The 18,184-nt window shown below is 40.4% G+C and overlaps 1 protein-coding gene across 1 annotated transcript in view; it reads left to right on the plus strand.

The window, feature by feature from the left end:
* LOC123955291 (contactin-associated protein-like 3) overlaps positions 1 to 18,184 on the plus strand; it is a 190,684-nt gene that overhangs the window by 161,648 nt on the left and 10,852 nt on the right. Inside the window, 6 exon segments of the mRNA XM_046027167.1 lie at positions 2,375 to 2,545; positions 3,464 to 3,682; positions 5,886 to 6,125; positions 6,633 to 6,863; positions 8,085 to 8,218; positions 9,838 to 9,925. Coding sequence (XP_045883123.1) covers positions 2,375 to 2,545; positions 3,464 to 3,682; positions 5,886 to 6,125; positions 6,633 to 6,863; positions 8,085 to 8,218; positions 9,838 to 9,925 — 1,083 coding nt within the window.

Consider the following 18,184-nt stretch of genomic DNA (forward strand, 5'->3'; position numbering starts at 1 on the left):
ACACCAAACTACTAAATATTAAATGAATCAAGGATGTCTCAACAGACATTATAAAATATATTGATCTGAATGAAAAGGAAAATACAACATATCAAAAATGGCAGGATGCAGTTATGTCAGTGCTTGGAGAGATACTAATAGCATTAAATGCTTGTATAATGAAAGAAAAAGATCTCAGCTGAATGATTTAAGCTTTTACCATAAGAAATTAGAAAAAGAAGAAAAAATAATTCAAAATAGCAGAAGGAAGGAAATAATAAAGATAAGAGAAATCAATTAAAGGCAGAGATCTATAAAAACAAAATATTTGTAAAAGAACAATAAAATAGATAAATCTCTAACAAGATTGTTGAGCGAGAGAGAGAAGAGAAATATTACCAATAAGAGTAGTGAAAGCTGGAGTATCACTACAGACCCTACAGACATCAATAGGATAATAATAGCATACCACAAACAACTCTACACATGTCAGTTCTCCAACATAGATAAAACAGACTAATTCCTTGAGAACCACGAACTACTAAAACTCACTTAAGATAAATTGAACAACTAGTAGAGACCTAGAAGTATTGACGGAATTGAATTCAGTTGGAGATTACCTCATTGGTGAGTTCCACCCAAGAAGAAATAACACCATGTTTACACAATCTCTTTCAGCAAATAGCAGAAGAAATTCTTTCCAACATTTTATGAGGGCCCAACATTGCCCCAATATCCAAACTAGATGAAGAAAATGCAAAAAAAAAAAAATAATAATAATAATAAGACAGAGATAACTATGGACAGCATCATCACAGATACATATGCAAAAATCCTCAACTACATTAACAAAAAATTCAGGAACATTAAAAGAATAATACACTGTCACCAGCTGGGGTTTACCCCAGGACACAAGGCTGATTCAGTGCAGATGACCCTGGAGGAACATGGGTCTGAACTGGGCAGGTCCACTTATGTGCAGATTTTTTTCAAGAAATACAGTACCATCCTGTAAATGTGTTTTCTCTTCCTTATGATTTTCTTAATAATACTTTGTTTTCTCCAGCTCACTGTATTGTAAGAATACAGTATATAATACTATAACATGCAAAGTGTGTATTAATCAAATGTTGATGCTTCTTGGTAAGCTGTCCAGTCAACCTGTCCAGTAGGCTTTTAGTAGTTAAGTTTTTGGAGGGTCCAAAGTTACATGTGAATGTCCAACTGTACAAAGGTCAGTGCCCCAACCCCCTTGTTGTTCAAGGGTTGACCATATTTGGAAATCAATCAACGTCATCTACAATATTAACAGTTTAAAGAAGAAAAATCACACCAGATGCTTTTTTTGCATCAATTGATATGAACACGATCATTTGAATTACTATGATTATATCATGAACTAAAATGATACATTCATATCAGATACCACTCACAATAAAATTCTTATTAAACTATGAATAACAGGAAACTTCTTGATCCTAATAAAGATTATGTATATATGGAACAGCTGGCAGCATGGTTACTGGTGAAAAACTGAACCCTTTCCTTTCAGGAGTGGGCACAGGATAAGGATATTCAGTATCACTTCTGTGACTTCAGTCGCACTGGACGTTCCAGCCAGTGCAGCAACCGAGGAAGGAAGGGCATCCAGGTTGGAAAGCAAGAAAGAAAACTATTTGCAGATACACGTGTGATCGGCAGACATGTTTAGAGCAGCTCTGTGAATGACCAAAGCTAGAAACCACACTGACATTCTCCAGTGACAAAGAAATGGTGGTCCGATCCACGTGATGAAGGACGATAGAGCAGCAATAAGTCATGGCAAAATGAATGAATCTCGAATTCCACTGAGTGAGAGAAGCCAGTCTCAGAAGTTTACCTACAGTGTGATTCCGTTTATATGACACTTGGAAAAGGCACAACTGTAGATCACAATGACCAGGGCTTACGGGCAGGAGGAGGGTGTGACTGTAAGAGAACAGCCTGAGGGAGGAGGGGAGATGGAGCTGTCCTTTTTCTTGATTTTGGTGGTGGTTATACAAACCTATGCGTGTATTAAAGTTCATCTAACTGAATGTCCCCCCAAAGTCGATTTGACTTAATAGTAATCTATAAATAATATCGTCTTCTAAAAAGTGCAGGGTATTTCCAGTGATTATCTGTCCACTCAGTTGCAGTTTTGTCCATCTTAATCCTTGAAAGTGTCAGTATCTGGATATTCACATCGTGGCTGTATATTTGGAAGAGCACCCAAATGAAGGCTTGCATAAATAATGAATGCATTTAATAATGGTAAAAATGGTAATAATGGTAAAAAAATTGCTAGAAATACAAAATATGGCTGTTATTCTGTTTCCTTGCTATTGTCACTGTCTTTTTTTTTTTTTTGAAACAGATTCATTTTGGAATTCCGCTTCCTTCAACACTGAGACCTCATACCTTCACTTCCCTACGTTCCGTGGAGAGCTCAGTGCTGATGTGTCTTTCTTTTTTAAGACAACAGCACCTTCTGGGGTGTTTGTAGAGAACCTGGGGATTACAGACTTCATCCGGCTAGAGCTGCACAGTGAGTGGCCCCCTGGGCAAAGCCACCAGGCCTCAGTATATAGCAATAACCCTTCTGGGAACCTAATTTCCAAAGTACTGCTATGCTTTCTTTGTCACTTGTATTCCTTTAGTACATACTAAAGTTCTAATACCTTTTTTAAGAAGATTTATTTATTTGAGAGAGAGAGAGAGAGAGCAGGGTTGGGAGGGGGTAAAAGCGAGACAGAGTCTTAAGCAGACTCCACGCTGAACATGGAGCCCAGTGCAGGGCTTGATCTCGTGACTGAGATCACAACCTGAGCTCACACCGAGTCGAATGCTTAACCAACTGTACCACCCAGGGCGCCTAAAGCTCCATTATTTTAAATCCTTATTTTTAATACAGAAGAAAACAGTGATTCACAAAACACACAGCTGTCTGTCCAATTTTGTGCTGCCCTAACTGTGTGTGCAATAAGGATCTTTTAAACCAAACTTGTCCAATAATTACTCCCTAAATTGCAGAATCATTTCATGCAATTGACTCGCCACATCGTTCACACATGTATGCAAAGCTTGGTTCCTTACTTCAAAATTTTACGGAGGGCTTTTTAAATAGAGTACATGAGGATTCCACCCACCTTGAAATAAATTCGCTGATATATAAGAAGGCAGGTCACAGGCCAGTTTCCCTCCGGTGGGGAAAGATCTCGACTCCTTAAGGTTTAGCAAATGAGGAGCATTCTCTGAGGAGGAACAGGGTAAAAGGGCTTTGTTTTTCTTCCCCCAGGACACACACTTCTGTTGCCCTCCTAGCCAGCTCAGAGTGGCCCTGGTCGGGAGCAGTGTCACCGTCCGCTTTCATACGGAGCGTGTCGTGCCGCTTCCCTCCTGTCTCTTGAGACTGAATTTCCTCCCTGGGGAATGAACCGAGCTACTCTCTTCTCTGTGTTTGCAGCTCCTGCAGAAGTGACCTTTTCCTTCGATGTGGGGAACGGGCGATGTGAGGTCACAGTTCGGTCTCCCACTCCCTTTAATGACAACCGGTGGCACCATGTGAGGGCCGAGAGGAACGTGAAGGAGGCGACCCTTCAAGTGGACCAGCTCCCCAGCAAGACGCAAGCTGCGCCCAAAGGCGGCCATGCCCGCCTGCAGCTCAACAGTCAGCTCTTCGTGGGTGAGTGTGGCTGCCCTCTGGCTGTGCTGTGCTGGTGGACACAGAGAAGACTCGAGTCGTCCAGCCGTGATGGCAGCAGGTGCACGCGACTCCTGTCGGCACCGCAGACTGAGAGCTTGAGCAAGAGTCAGGCTCACATTCCACAGATGGTTGTTAATACAGTTTCCATAGTGTGTTGTTTGGGATCATGGTTTCCATAGATTTCCCAGGTCACAGATGAGACAATGGAGGTCCAGAGAGAGCGAGTGACATAGTCTAGAAACCGAAATAGAAGAGAAACCCAGTCCCCAGTAGGTTGATCCCCAGGCTGGACCTCAACAGTATTGATGAACTGTGTTTGCTTTAGTGACTTCTTATCAATGTTATTTATAAAACGGTTAGCAAATTTCATCCAGAGCTCCCAGCTTCACTTCTCAGTGCAGTTGGGGAATCTGCTGTGTGACTGTGCCCGAATTCTCCCGTGTCCCCTCTAACACAGACCGCAGGAGGACTCACGTGGCTGTGTCGCCCTCCTCCACTGCCCAGTCCTTGCAGACACCGGGCTCAGAACTGGGCTGGCTCCATTCTCACTGCCGGTGCTTCAGGGATGAAAGCTCTGGGTAGTGGAAGTCTTCCTTTTCATTTACTCCCTTTTTTTTTTAAAGACTTTTTTTTTCTTTTCTCAAAGGGAAAGATAAGTTTTGCTACATTACTTTTCAGATAACTCTATTCTAATTTGGAAAGCAAGCAAATCAATGAGGTAGCTCTTCCTTGGTCATTTCTCATGTGTTTTCAAGTAAATAGGGAGCTGGTCCAACTAGGAACTAATCTAAATCACAGATTAGCCTGCGGTCCGCTTTGCCAAAGGACACCTACAGCTTCTGGGGGCTGTGCTACGCAGGGAGGTGTGTGTGTGTGTGTGTGTGTGTGTGTGTGTGTGCACAACCCATGACACAGAAAACTCCAAGTCTTCACGTCAAGTCATCAAACTGTGACACAAATTAAACAGTTTTGTTTTCTAATTCGTAATCCTGAGGATCAAGGAATGGAATTTCTAGGAACAAAGTTGGCATGAACACCTACCTCAAATTGACATCCTCACAGAAACAATGTTTCCAGAGTGTGAGAAGCTGGCAGAAAATGCTGATCTATGTGCCCCAGGCCCACCGAGTCAGAATCCCTGGGAATGATCCCCAACTCTATTTTAGCAAGCGCTCCAGGTGACCCCTGAGCCCTCAGATTTGAGATTAGGTTCATGTGAGGCATGATAGAAAGAGAACTACTCAGTGTTTAGTGACTGTTACCCTCCTGATCTCAGAGCTGGCAGGCTGGAGTGAGGCAGGCCTGAGCCTGGGTATTATTATTATTTTTAAAATTTTTTAAAGATTTTATTTATTTATTTAACAGAGAGAGAGAGAGAGAGAGAGCGATGACAAGTAGGCAGAGAGGCAGGTTGGTGGGGGAGGCAGGCTCCCCGGTAAGCAGAGAGCCCAACGTGGGGCTCGATCCCATGACCCTGGGCTCATAACCTGAGCCTAAGGCAGAGGCTTAACCCACTGAGCCACCCAGGTGCCCCAAGCCTGGGTTTTAATGTCAACCCTACTTTCTTTTCCCGCTCCTCAATTCCTTTTTCATGGCATTGTTAATGGAAGCATTTCTAAGAAAGGATGGTATTACATATATAATTTGTTATTATATATAATGTATGTATTATATATAACAAGTGTATAACAAATATGTAACAAAATATGTATGACAAATGCATATACAAATTATAATGTATCTTACATATTAACTCTATACAATGTATATACATTGCATGTTACAAATTTGTAATATATATTGTATTGCAAAGATTTTCAGCTATCTAACTTTATTGTGCCCATCACGGTTTATACACTTAAACTTTAAAAAGGAAGATTTTTTTTTTAAATGAAGGAACTGACTTAAAAATGTTCAAATCTTTCTAAATAGAGCTTGAAGAAGTACTTTTTAGAGTAAATATTTACCAAGCTCAACCCCAAAAATGTTTCCATCTGTGGTTTATTCGATATCGTTTGAATATTCTTAGTATGTGATCACAGCCTAGGTTTTCAAAGTCGCATGTGTTTGTAAAGCTTCCAGCGGGTCCCTTTTCTGACGTGATCAGTCCCCCCACAGCTGGATGTGGGGTGGAAATGCCACCGAGACCCCCAGGGCACGGCTGTAATTGTTTCCTTTGTAGGCGGGACGGCCACCAGACAGAGAGGCTTCCTGGGGTGCATTCGGTCGCTGCGGTTGAATGGGCTGTCCCTGGATCTGGAAGAAAGGGCCACGATGACGCCGGGTGTGGACCCAGGCTGCCCGGGACACTGCAGCAGTTATGGACACCTTTGTCGCAACGGAGGGAGATGTAGGGAGAGACCCAGGGGCATCACCTGCGACTGTGCCTTCTCTGCGTATGACGGGCCATTCTGCGAGAGCGGTGAGTGTACCGTGGGCAGGACGGGGAGAAGGAGGCACCTCATCTAGCATTTGATCCTTTCTCTATAAAAGGATAAGGCAGTTCTCTCTGATCAGCTAAAGGAGAGTTGTTTCTCTCCCAAATTTGTCCATTTATGATTCTGTTCTTGAGAAGCTCCTGATGACTTCTGTTGGATTCAGCATCATTCACGCAACACTGAGACGGGCTATTGTCCGTCACACTCGGCATTTAATGCTATGTAACTCTGAGATGAAGCATTTTGTGGGCCATAATAAAATGTTACTCAGTTCGACATCATGTGAATATACATGGGGATAAGTTATCTTTTTATCCATACTTGATTATCTTTTTAATCAGAAATATTTCTAAATTAAAAAAAAAATCAAAGCATGACATTCTTGTTTTCTGTCTTGAGAGACTAAGGGTTAGAGATAGTGTGTAAATACATGTAGAGGAGAGCCTCACCTTGACTTCATGCTAACATAACAAAAATGAGTGTCATTCCAGAGATTTCTGCGTATTTTGGAACTGGCTCGTCCATTATCTACAACTTTCAGGAACATTCTAACTACACCGCCAGCAAGAACTCCAGCTCATTTGCAGCTTTACTCCATGAGGGTCTGACGCTGGCTGGAGAAGTGGCCACACTGAGCTTCCAGACCACAGGGACACCCAGCTTACTCCTCTATGTGGGCTCCTTCTACGAGGAGTACCTGTCCATGATCCTCGCCCCCAATGGTGAGTGTCGAGACTGTAAGAATGAGGAGGCTGAATTAGAAAATAAGGACCACAATGAGGGGGACCCTTTAGGTGTTTAGGTACAAAAAGGAAACACAATTGCATGGTTTGCCATGCTTGTTACACTAGTTCATGATAACCCTCAAGTGTTTATCAGTAAAGTTCACATTTCCATGATTACATTTAAGATACATTTCCCCATGGAAGTTTGATCATTTTAGGTATTTGATGTGCCACTAGGCTTCTTGCTATTCTGGGAAGTCTTTCCTTCTGTACGTGAATAAATTAGTTCTGCAATTCACTTTGAAACAAGACAGCTCATTTTGTACATGGAAAATATTTCCTCCTCCTTCTTAGCAAAGTGAAGAGGTTTATTTATCTAAAATCCACTATTCCTATGCATCACATGGATAGGATTATTCTTTACTCATCAGTGGCTGAGAAGCCATTCATGGCAATATCTACATACGAAGAAAAGTGGGATGAGAGGTACCCAACTCATGGCCACTCAAGGACTCAAGTCCTTCCAAGACTGTTGCAGATGGAGCATTAGACTAAGCTGTAACCTTCCTTCACAGAGAGGAAGGGCCGAGACCTGCTTTCTGGAAGATCTGCTCCAGGCAGTACGGGGTTATGGGGTAGTGGGCATCCCTGTGAAGGACATCAGGAGATTTAGATGTTGTAGCAAATCCTTGGTCTTTCTTCCATTTCTTGATTATGGCAGAAACATCAGGAAAAAATTCTAGTTGTGCAAAAAAAATTCATTATGCAAATGTCAGCAATACATTAAAATGCATTAAAATAAGTCACATTAAAAGAAGTGATGCTTATAGAAACTGAATGTTAATGCAATATTGCTTGAGGTTTTGCCATTTAATACTATGAATATCACATGAATAATTAACTTTGAGCCTAGCTCCGAGTTCCCATATGCTTAACTTAGATTTTTTTCCTTTTGTTAAGGAAAATGGAAGAACTTGGGAAAAGACCATTTGGTCTTGACTTTTAAAATAGTGTAATCGGATTCCGAATTCAGCCCTGGAATAGCACATAAATGATCACTCTTCCAGGAATAGAGACTCTTGGTGCCCCTAAGCAAATGCTCAATAAATACAAATTATAGGAAATAGATAAAAACAAAATGTGCTTTAGAACCTGTATTGACAATTTTTATAAATTTCCATTTTAGTTAAAAATGTCATTTTTTGGGGTCTTGTTTAGGAAGTTTGCAGATCAGGTATAAGCTGGACAGGCACCAAGAACCTGACGTTTATAACTTTGGTTTTAAAAACTTCTCCGATGGGCGGCTTCACCAGGTGACGATTCACAGAGAAGCAGCGGTGGTCTCTGTAGAGGTAAGGGGTAGATTCACAGCAGCCACAGTAACCAAACTTGTGGCATTCAGTGTATGACCTCCAGCAAGGCTTTGAGAATAAATCCTAGTAAAAGAGATACACGTTCATCAGTCTTCCCAGAAAGTTCTGGGGACAGAAAACGTAGTCAAAGTGTTTTCTTTAGCAATGTTGTTTGTTTGTTTAGCAAGAGGCTGACAGGGTTCTTGTTAATATCTGACCACTGAAAATGCCAAGCGGTCCTCATCGGTAGGGGAATGTTGCCCAGTTTCTCCCAGTGATTACTGGAGACGTCCCGATGAGAATGAGAGCCTACTTCGACCTGAGTACAAAAGAGCAAAGGCGGCAGAAATGTAAACACAAGGGGAAAAGCAAGATTTTGCTGAAAGTGGGAGTACATTTTTTAAAAGCCTCCGTGTTTCAATTATTCATTGTCACTGGGTTTTGAAGAATAACCTTTATATATTGACTCTGTGCCAGTAATACATTTTGTGGCTTGTGTTACTAATTTCTTTTTTGTTTTTTGTTTTTTTTTAAATTTATTTATTTTTTTAGCTTAACAGTATTCATTGTTTTTGCACATCACCCAGGGCTCCATGCAAAACGTGCCCTCCCTATTACCCACCACTTGTTCCCCCAACCTCCCACCCCTGACCCTTCAAAACCCTCAGGTTGTTTTTCAGAGTCCATAGTCTCTTATGGTTCGCCTCCCCTTCCAATTTTTTTTTTTTATAAACATATAATGTATTTTTATCCTCAGGGGTACAGGTCTGTGAATCACCAGGTTTACACACTTCACAGCACTCACGATAGCACATACCCTCCCCAATGTCCATAACCCCCTCCCCCTCTCCCAACCCCACCTCCCCCCAGCAACCCCCAGTTTGTTCTGTGAGATTAAGAGTCATTTATGGTTTGTCTCCCTCCCAATCCCATCTTGTTTCATTTATTCTTCTCCTATCCCCCTAATCCCCCATGTTGCATCTCCATGTCCTCATATCAGGGAGATCATATGATAGTTGTCTTTCTCCGATTGACTTATTTCACTAAGCATGATACCCTCTAGTTCCATCCACGTTGTTGCAAATGGCAAGATTTCATTTCTTTTGATGGCTGCATAGTATTCCATTGTGTATATATACCACATCTTCTTTATCCATTCATCTGTTGATGGACATCTAGGTTCTTTCCATAGTTTGGCTATTGTAGACATTGCTGCTATAAACATTTGGGTACACGTGCCCCTTTGGATCACTATGTTTGTATCTTTAGGGTAAATACCCAGTAGTGCAATTGCTGGGTCATAGGGTAGTTCTGTGTTACTAATTTCTGTTTGAAATAAGCAAAAGCTTTAAGGTTTGATATAGCTTATTGCATTTCTTTGTGGATCATACCAATTACAGATTCCTAAACTATGAAGACAAATAAAGGGGAAAGAATAGGCAATGGGGTGGTGTGAAATCCGAGGTATTAAAACAATTGCTATGAAACCGATTCACCTTTGTGACAGCACGAACGTGTGGCTTGTTTTTACCGTTTCCCTTCGTCTCCCTCAGACTCCCATTTTCTTATCCAAAATTACTCACCATTTTTATGTTTGCTTCTCATGGAATATTTAATAGGTTGACCAGAATGCAAGGAGACAAGTTGTCCTGTCATCAGGGACAGAATTCAGTGCTGTCAAATCCCTTATGTTGGGGACAATTTTAGGTAAGTGTCAGAAAGAGCATCGTCCCCCCACCCCCAACCCCCCGACATGGATTAGAAGCGTCAGGTTGCAAACACGGGAAGGGTTCATGAGGCTGAAAGAAGCTCCTTATCCATGGTTTCCCAGCAACTGACAATCAAAATAGAAGTGGCCCTTTTGTCCGAGTGTGCCTGTAATCACCAGTGAGGGCTGTCTGCTAGGTGAGCCACAGTGACCCCTGAGAAGTGTCTCCACACGTGCCCCCTCGCTTGGCAATCAAGCAGAATGAAACTTGGTATTTTTATAACAATTGAGGAAAGGCGAAACCAAAGCAGGTGTCTTGTTCACAAATTGTCTATTAACCAGGGGTCAAATGCAGAAATCACCCAACAGTAAATATAGATTTACATTTACAAGAAGAAAGGACTTACATTTCCTTTGAGCAAGTGAGTACGTGTTGGCAGTAGGCTGGGCCCTGCTCTGAGATGTGTTCAGTGCTCCCAGCTACCCTTGGAAGGTCAGGATCTGAAGACCGCCCCCCCACACACCCTTTAGGGCTGTGAGTTATTCTCCATAAAAGTAGTAGAATAAAAGCATACCAGACTATTAAGCATCAGATTATTTATGGCTTTGTTTTCCCCCTTGCCACCAGAATTAAATTGAAATAAAAAATAAAGTTTGGAAGGTATTTTTTTCTTTTGATTGTTTATATTGTGAACTGTATGTGCTGTCGATATTTAAAGCTATTTGGGAGAAGTCCTCTTGCGGTCTGGGGTAGGATTCCTGCTCTGGTACGTGATACTCATCTGGCTGTGTTTAGTCCGAGATAATTCATGGACTCTTTACTACCTTTTCAGCCATTTGTACCTTGATTCTTTGATCATTTCTTCCATTCCCGACAAGTAAAAAACATCCTACAGATGCTAGAGATTTAGAGACAGCCCATGAGCGCTTGTTCAAAATAGGGTGAGAAGCATAGTAACTGTTAAAATGGTGACATTTTTCTAAAACATGATGGGCAATAAAATTATGAGTTCTTATTTTTTCAGAGGAAATGGGGCAAATCGCAGCCTGCCCTCATAAATGGTAAATGCAGATGCGCATCATTTAGATGGTAGAGAGGACAGGAAGCTCCGTGTTAGTCCTGGGAGTTACAGGAGCAGGTTAAGCCAGTGAAGCAGGTTCTCGGGATTCTTTGCCGTGAAAATGTAGTGGCATCATGTAATGGATACCAACTTTGGGCCAAAGTGGTCCTGCTTTCTAACTGTGCCTTAAGGTGGATAAAGTATCGGGCCCCATGATGTGTAGGCAGAAAGGCTTAGCTGTGGCTCGCCATTCCTGCTCCCTCCGCATGTGCAGTATGGGCCTCCAGCAGCTGCCGCAGGAATGCAGATGAGCACACTTGTTCCCCTCTAGTGCTGGGAGAAGTCTGTAGCTCATACAGCCCATGGGAGAGAGAAGGGAACAGCTCAATCTCTAATGTGTGACTTCAGGTGTGTTTTCTAGGCATTTCTGGACATCCATGTTTTTGTGATATGAGTAGATTTTCTTTATTCTTTTTTTAAAAAGTTTTTATTTAAATTCTAGTTGGCTGACATACAGTGTAATATTAATTTCAGGTGTACAATTTAGTGATTCATCAGTTAGATACAATACCCAGTAAGTGTTTTTTTTTTTTAATTCTATTTAGAACAGTGGCAAAAAAAAAAAAAAAAAAAAAAAGGTGGGGGAGGTTTGCCTGGGTGGCTCAGTCGTTAAGCATCTGCCTTCGGCTCAGGTCATGATCCCAGGATCCTGGGATCAAGCCCCGCATGGGGCTCTCTGCTCAGTGGGAAGCTGGTTTTTCCCTCTTCTACTCCCCCTGCTTGTGTTCCATCTCCCACTGTTTCTCTGTCAAATAAACTTAAAAACCAAAACCAAAGCCAAACCAAACCAAACAAAACAAAAACAGTGACATAGTATAGAAAAACCACAAGAACTGGGAAAACAATGGAAAGAGATAAGGATCTTCTCTGGCTTTGACCCATGAAAATAACAGTATACAGTTAGTGGGAAGAGGTTATGAAGTTCCTAAAAAGTCAGAGCCTACATTGACTTTCACTGAAATGGAACCCCATCCTCAGCTGTCAGCTGAATAGTATAATTTTTTATAACAATCCAAGTGGAAAAGAATTTTTAATATTCAAGTGGAAAAGAATTTGCTCCTTTTTTATGTGCTGCTGAGCTCCACTCTCTGGCCTGATAGTTACCATTCATGGCTTGAACAGAGTGAGGAGTAGATCATCTTAGGGGTGTGCAAGCCTCAGAGCTCAGCTTACTTATGTGCCGGTGCGGTCTGTGAGTGCAGCGATGGCCCCGTCTGCCCCCAGCAGAGTCATTCCTCCTTTGTTGCTGGAGCAGGTGTCTGTGGCCATTCTTCCCAGCCAGGAGGACAGATAGGGTCAAGAAACAAAAAACATACCACACACAAGTGCCTGCCCAGAGTGACTCCGGCTCTGACAGGAGAGATGAGGCAGGTTCAGAAGTGACTGTGGCACAAGGTAGGAAGTTGACAGCAGAAAGTGTGAAATTGACACACATTTTTAAAGATAATTTAGCTTTGGATGTATTATCTGTAAAAAGATAAGTCATGGATTATGGAAACTGTTTTAATAATCAAACTGCCTTGTATAAAGGGAATCATTTTAATAAAAAAAGGAGAATAATAAATTTTATCATATACATTTTTATTTTCCTGCAAGTTCATCTGTAGAGAACAGTAGCACGGAATCGAAGATGTTAATATTTCTATTCAAGAATGGTCTAGTCAAAAAAAAAAAAAAGAATGGTCTAGTCATCTCTCTCAGGCTGTAGAAATTAAAGTTGAAATTCAGCAATGAAGTTTATTGCCTGAAGCAACCAAGTCTAATAAAATTATAAATATTCATCTCATCTGTACCTAGAGGTACACATCTTGATCAAAGGCTAATAAAACTTTTCCTGTTTGGGGTAACTTTATTTCAGGATAGCTTCTACTTAGCAATTAGTAACTATGAGAAGATGACTATTTTGTGTTCAGATTTGAGAAATATAAGCTGAGCTTCCTTTCATAAACTTGCAGCAAAATAGACCAACAGACTGGTTAATGAAGAGCCATTAATTTTCCAAAGACAGTTGTCCCGAGCTATAGCAAGCTGTTCTCCGCTTATTTTTTGTTAGCTCCTTCGACTCAACAACCTGTCCATTCCTTAAAAAAGCTCTGGGGATCCCTGATGTGCACCTGTACTTCCCTGGGCATTTTGAATCCCAGAAACAAGACATACTGTACCTGTCCTCAAAGCGCTCTCAATACAATAGGGAACATGAAGAATAAAATAGTGTTCGTGATGGATCTCCTTTATCATCATTATTATTTACCCTAATATGCTTTGGGAGGAACGGTTCAGGGTCATCTTCTAAATTAACAGGATTCTTTTGCTTTTCCCACTCTTCAGTGGTCTTATTAATGGCGACTACTCAGGTCAAGTGCTCCCAGTTACTATGAAATAATTTTAGTAAAATCCTAGTTTAAGTGCAGATCGTTAGGTTTCTAATTTTCTGTCTAGTCTTGACAGGATATGGCCTGTAAACCCTAAAGTATGAGAGCTTTAAAATACACCAACCCAGTAAGGTGTCCTGGCATTTTCACTAGGTTTTATTTCTCTAAAGACTTTTGTGTAAGTGGTATTCTGTGGATTTTGTCTTTTGCACATTAAAGAGCGGCAACAGCAAATATCCCCCAAATACCAAAACGAAAATCTGTTTTGAAGGGTGCAGAATAAAGATGTGCCTTTCCCTTTCCTCCCGGGAAAGAGTACAATACATTGAAGGTAGTTCAAGTCAGTACAGTCATGCAGATAAACCTTAGTGGAGAAAAGAAACCCACTGAAGGATCTTGTATTGAAATGGAAATCCATATATGAGAATTGGGTTATAAATAATGTGGGAGTTACTTACTGATGCCCTCATGGACAGACTACAGTTTGGATATTAAAAACTCCATTGACTTCTGTGACATATATTTTGTCTTTGCTCTGCTCTGCCTAAGAATTTATCTCATTTGGGAGGAAAGTCATGGGGTGGAAGACACAAAAAGTTTACGTAATTTCAGCAATATGAGAACAAATGCAAAGATCCTCAACAAAATATTAGCAAATCTAATCAGTAAAATCTAATCCAGTAACACAAACAAATTTTATACACAACCAGATAAGATTTATCCTAGGAAATTAAGGTTGGGTCAGCAGATAAAAACAATCAACATAAAACAGCATATTAATAGAATAAAGGACAAAAACCACATGGTTGCCTCAATAGACACAGAAAAAGCATTTGAAAAAAATCCACTGTGCTTTCAAAAAAAAAATAAAACCAAAAACAAAGTAGGAATAGAAAGAAACCTCCTCGCATGAAAAAAGAGCTACAAAAACTCCATGTCTAACATCACACTTAATGGAAAATAATGGAAATCTTTCCCTAAGATCAGGAATAAGATAATGATGTCTACTCTCACCACCTTCCTTCAGATTGTAGTACAGGTTTGAGTGAGGGCTACAAGGCAAGAATAAAAGAGTAAAAAGTATCCAGAATAAAAAGGAAGAAGTAAAACATCTCTATTTGTAGAGAATGTGATCTTGTAAGGAATCCATGAAAAAAGCTAATGGAGATAGTACACAGTTGGAGCAAGGATTAAGATCAACGTACAGAGGGGCGCCTGGGTGGCTCAGTGGGTTAAGCAGCTGCCTTCGGCTCAGGTCATGATCTCAGGGTCCTGGGATCGAGTCCTGCATCGGGCTCTCTGCTTAGCGGGGAGCCTGCTTCCCTCTCTCTCTCTGCCTGCCTCTCTATCTACTTGTGATCTCTCTCTGTCAAATAAATAAATAAAATCTTTAAAAAAAAAAAAGATCAACGTACAGAAATTTATTACATTTTTATACTAGTAATGAATAATACAAAAATGAAATGAAGACCAAAATGTAAATTCCACTTAAAGTATGATCAGAAAGAATAAAATCCCTTGGAATAACTTGAACAGAAGAGGTGTAAGACACATACACTGGAAACTAGGAAGCACTGCTGGAAGGAATTATGGAAGATTTACACAAATGGAAAGACATCCGTGTTCGTGGACTGGAAGTGTTAACGTTGCTAAGATGGGGGTGCTCCCCAAATTGATCTACAGGTTCAATACAATTCTGATCCAAGTCCAAGTGGCAAGTCAATCCCAAATGCATATGGAAATATGAGGGACTCCAATTAGTTGAAACCATCTTGAAAAGAAAAGTGAAGCTGGAGTTCTCACCTTGGATTTTAAGACTTGGTACAAAGCCATGGTGTCAAAACTGTGTGCTATTGGAATGAGGACAAACATATTGACCAATGGAGTAGATTGAGAGTCGAGAAGTCAAACTATTTATCATCAGTTGACATTAGACATGGATGCTAGGCCCATCCAGTGGAGGAAGACTAGTGTCTTGAACAAATGGTACAGAGCCAACAGCTTAAAAAAGTGACATTAACCTTACCTCACACCATTTAGAAAAATTAACTCAAAATGAATGATACTCCTCCATGTAGAAGCTACACTTATAAAACTCTTAGACCAAACTATGGTTGTGCATTTTTGTGACCTTGGCTTAGGCACTGGTTTCTTATAGAAGGCTTCTCAAAAGCCTTGGGTTAGATCATCATTTATTAAAAGCACAAGCAGAAAGAGGAAAATAGATAAGTCAGACTTCCTCAAAATTATAACCTTAGTAATTCAAAAGACACTACTAAAAAAGTAAAAAGGCAATCCACAAAATGAGGATAAACATTCACAAGTCGGGCATCTCATAAGAAAATTTTTTTGACAAATAACATTTTATTTCTTTATTTTTTATTTCTTTTCAGTGTACCAGAATTCATTGCTTATGTACCACACCCAGTGCTCCATGCAATACATGCCCTCCATAATACCAACCACCAGGCTCACCCAACCTCCCACGCCTGCCCCTCCAAAACCCTCAGTTTGTTTTTCAGAGTCCACAGTCTCTCATGATTCATCTCCCCCTCTGATTTCCCCAAACTCCCTTCTCTCCATCTCCTCATGTCCTCTGTGCTATTCCTTATGCTCCACAAATAAGTGAAACCATATCATAATTGGCTCTCTCTGCTTGATTTATTTCATTCAGCATAATCTCTTCTAGTCCCGTCCATGTTGATACAAAAGTTGGGTATTCATCCTTTCTGATGGAGGCATAATACTCCGTTGTATATATGGACCACATCTTCCTTATCAATTTGTCTGAACCAAGGGCATCTTGGTTTGTTCACAGTTTGGTGACCATGGCCATTGCTGCTATGAACATTGGGGTACAGATAGCCTTTCTTTTCACTACATCTGCATCTTTGGGGTAAATACCCAGTAGTGCAATTGCAGGATCATAGGGAAACTCTATTTTTAATTTCTTAAGGAATTTCCACACTGTTTTCCAAAGTGTCTGCATCAACTTGCATTCCCACCAACAGTGTAAGAGGGTTCCCCTTTCTCTACATCCTCTCCAATATATGTTGTTTCCTGTCTTGCTAATTTTGGCCATTCTAACTGGTGTAAGGTGGTATCTCCATGTGGTTTTGATTTGAATCTCCCTGATAGCTAATGATGATGAACACTTTTTCATGTGTCTGATAGCCTTTTGTATGTCTTCTTCGGAGAAGTGTTTGTTCATGTCTTCTGCCCATTTTTTGATATGATTATCTGTTTTTTGTGTGTTGAGTTTGAGGAGTTCTTTATAGATCTTGGATATCAGCCTTTTGTCTGTACTGTCATTTGCAAATATCTTCTCCCATTCCGTGGATTGCCTCTTCATTTTGTTGACTGTCTCCTTCGCTGTGCAGAAGCTTTTGATCTTCATGAAGTTCCAAAAATTCATTTTCATTTTTGTTTCCTTTGCCTTTGGAGGCATATCTTGAAATAAGTTGCTGTGGCTGATATCAAAGAGGTTACTGCCTATGTTCTCCTCTAGGATTCTGATAGATTTCTGCCTTACTTTGAGGTCTTTTATCCATTTTGAGTTTATCTTTTCATCTAGGTTGCTTAGTTTATTGGCATATAACTGTTGATAATAACTTCTGATGATTGTTTCTACTTCCTTGGTGTTAGTTGTGATCTCTCCCTTTTCACTCATAATTTTATTAATTTGGGCTTCCTCTCTTTTCTTTTGGATTAATGTGGCCAAAGGTTTATCGATCTTATTGATTCTTTCAAAAAACCAGCTTCTAGTTTTATTGATACGTTCTACTGTATCTCTGGTTTCTACCTCATTGATCTCTGCTCTAATCTTGTTTATTTCCCTTCTTATGTTTGGAGTTGGTTTGATTTGTTGTTGGTTCTCCAGCTCTTTAAGGTGTATAGACAGCTGGTGTATTCTGGATTTTTCCCTTTTTTTTTTTTTTTTTTTTTTTTTTTTTGAGGGAGGCTTGGATGGCTGTGTATTTCCCCCTTAGGACTTCCTTTGCTGTATCCTATAGGTTTTGGACTGAAGTGTCTTCATTCTCATTGGTTTCCATGAATTGATTGAGTTTATCTTTGTGTGTGGTGCAAGAGAATGGTTGAGTTTCATTCTTCTACATATAGCTGTCCAATTGTCCCAGCACCATTTATTGAAGAGATTGTCTTTTTTCCACTGTATATTTGTTCCTGCTTTGTCGAAGATTATTTGACCATAAAGTTGAGTGTCCATATCTGGGCTCTCTACTCTGTTCCACTGGTCTATGTGCCTGTTTTTATGCCAGTACCATGCTGTCTTGGTGATCACAGCTTTGTAGTAAAGTTTTGTTTTTCTTTTTCAACATTTCCTTAACAATTAAGGGTCTCTTATGATTCCATATAAATTTTAGGATTGTTTGCTCCAGTTTCATAAGAAATTTTTGTGCAGAGTATATACAGAGCTCTCACCAAACAAAAAGACAAATGACCCAATTTAAAAATGGTCTAAGGATCTGGTCAAAGGCCAAAATCAAAGACATTTCTTTGAAGAAGATTTATCAAAGACCAATATGAAAAGATGCTCAAGATCATTAGCTGGCAAGGGAATGCAAATCTAAACCACAAGATATTACTAAAAACTGTAACAAGTGGATGAGGTGGAGAAATTTGAGCGCTTGTGCATTGGTGATGTGAATGTAAAATGTGTGGCCACTGTGGAAAAATAGTTTGGCAGTTTATCTGGAAGTTAAATACGGAGTTACCATATGACCACTCCTAGGTATATACCCAAGAG

This window comes from Meles meles, chromosome 13 (assembly GCF_922984935.1).
Source record: "Meles meles chromosome 13, mMelMel3.1 paternal haplotype, whole genome shotgun sequence".
Classification (NCBI taxonomy): Eukaryota; Metazoa; Chordata; class Mammalia; order Carnivora; family Mustelidae; genus Meles; species Meles meles.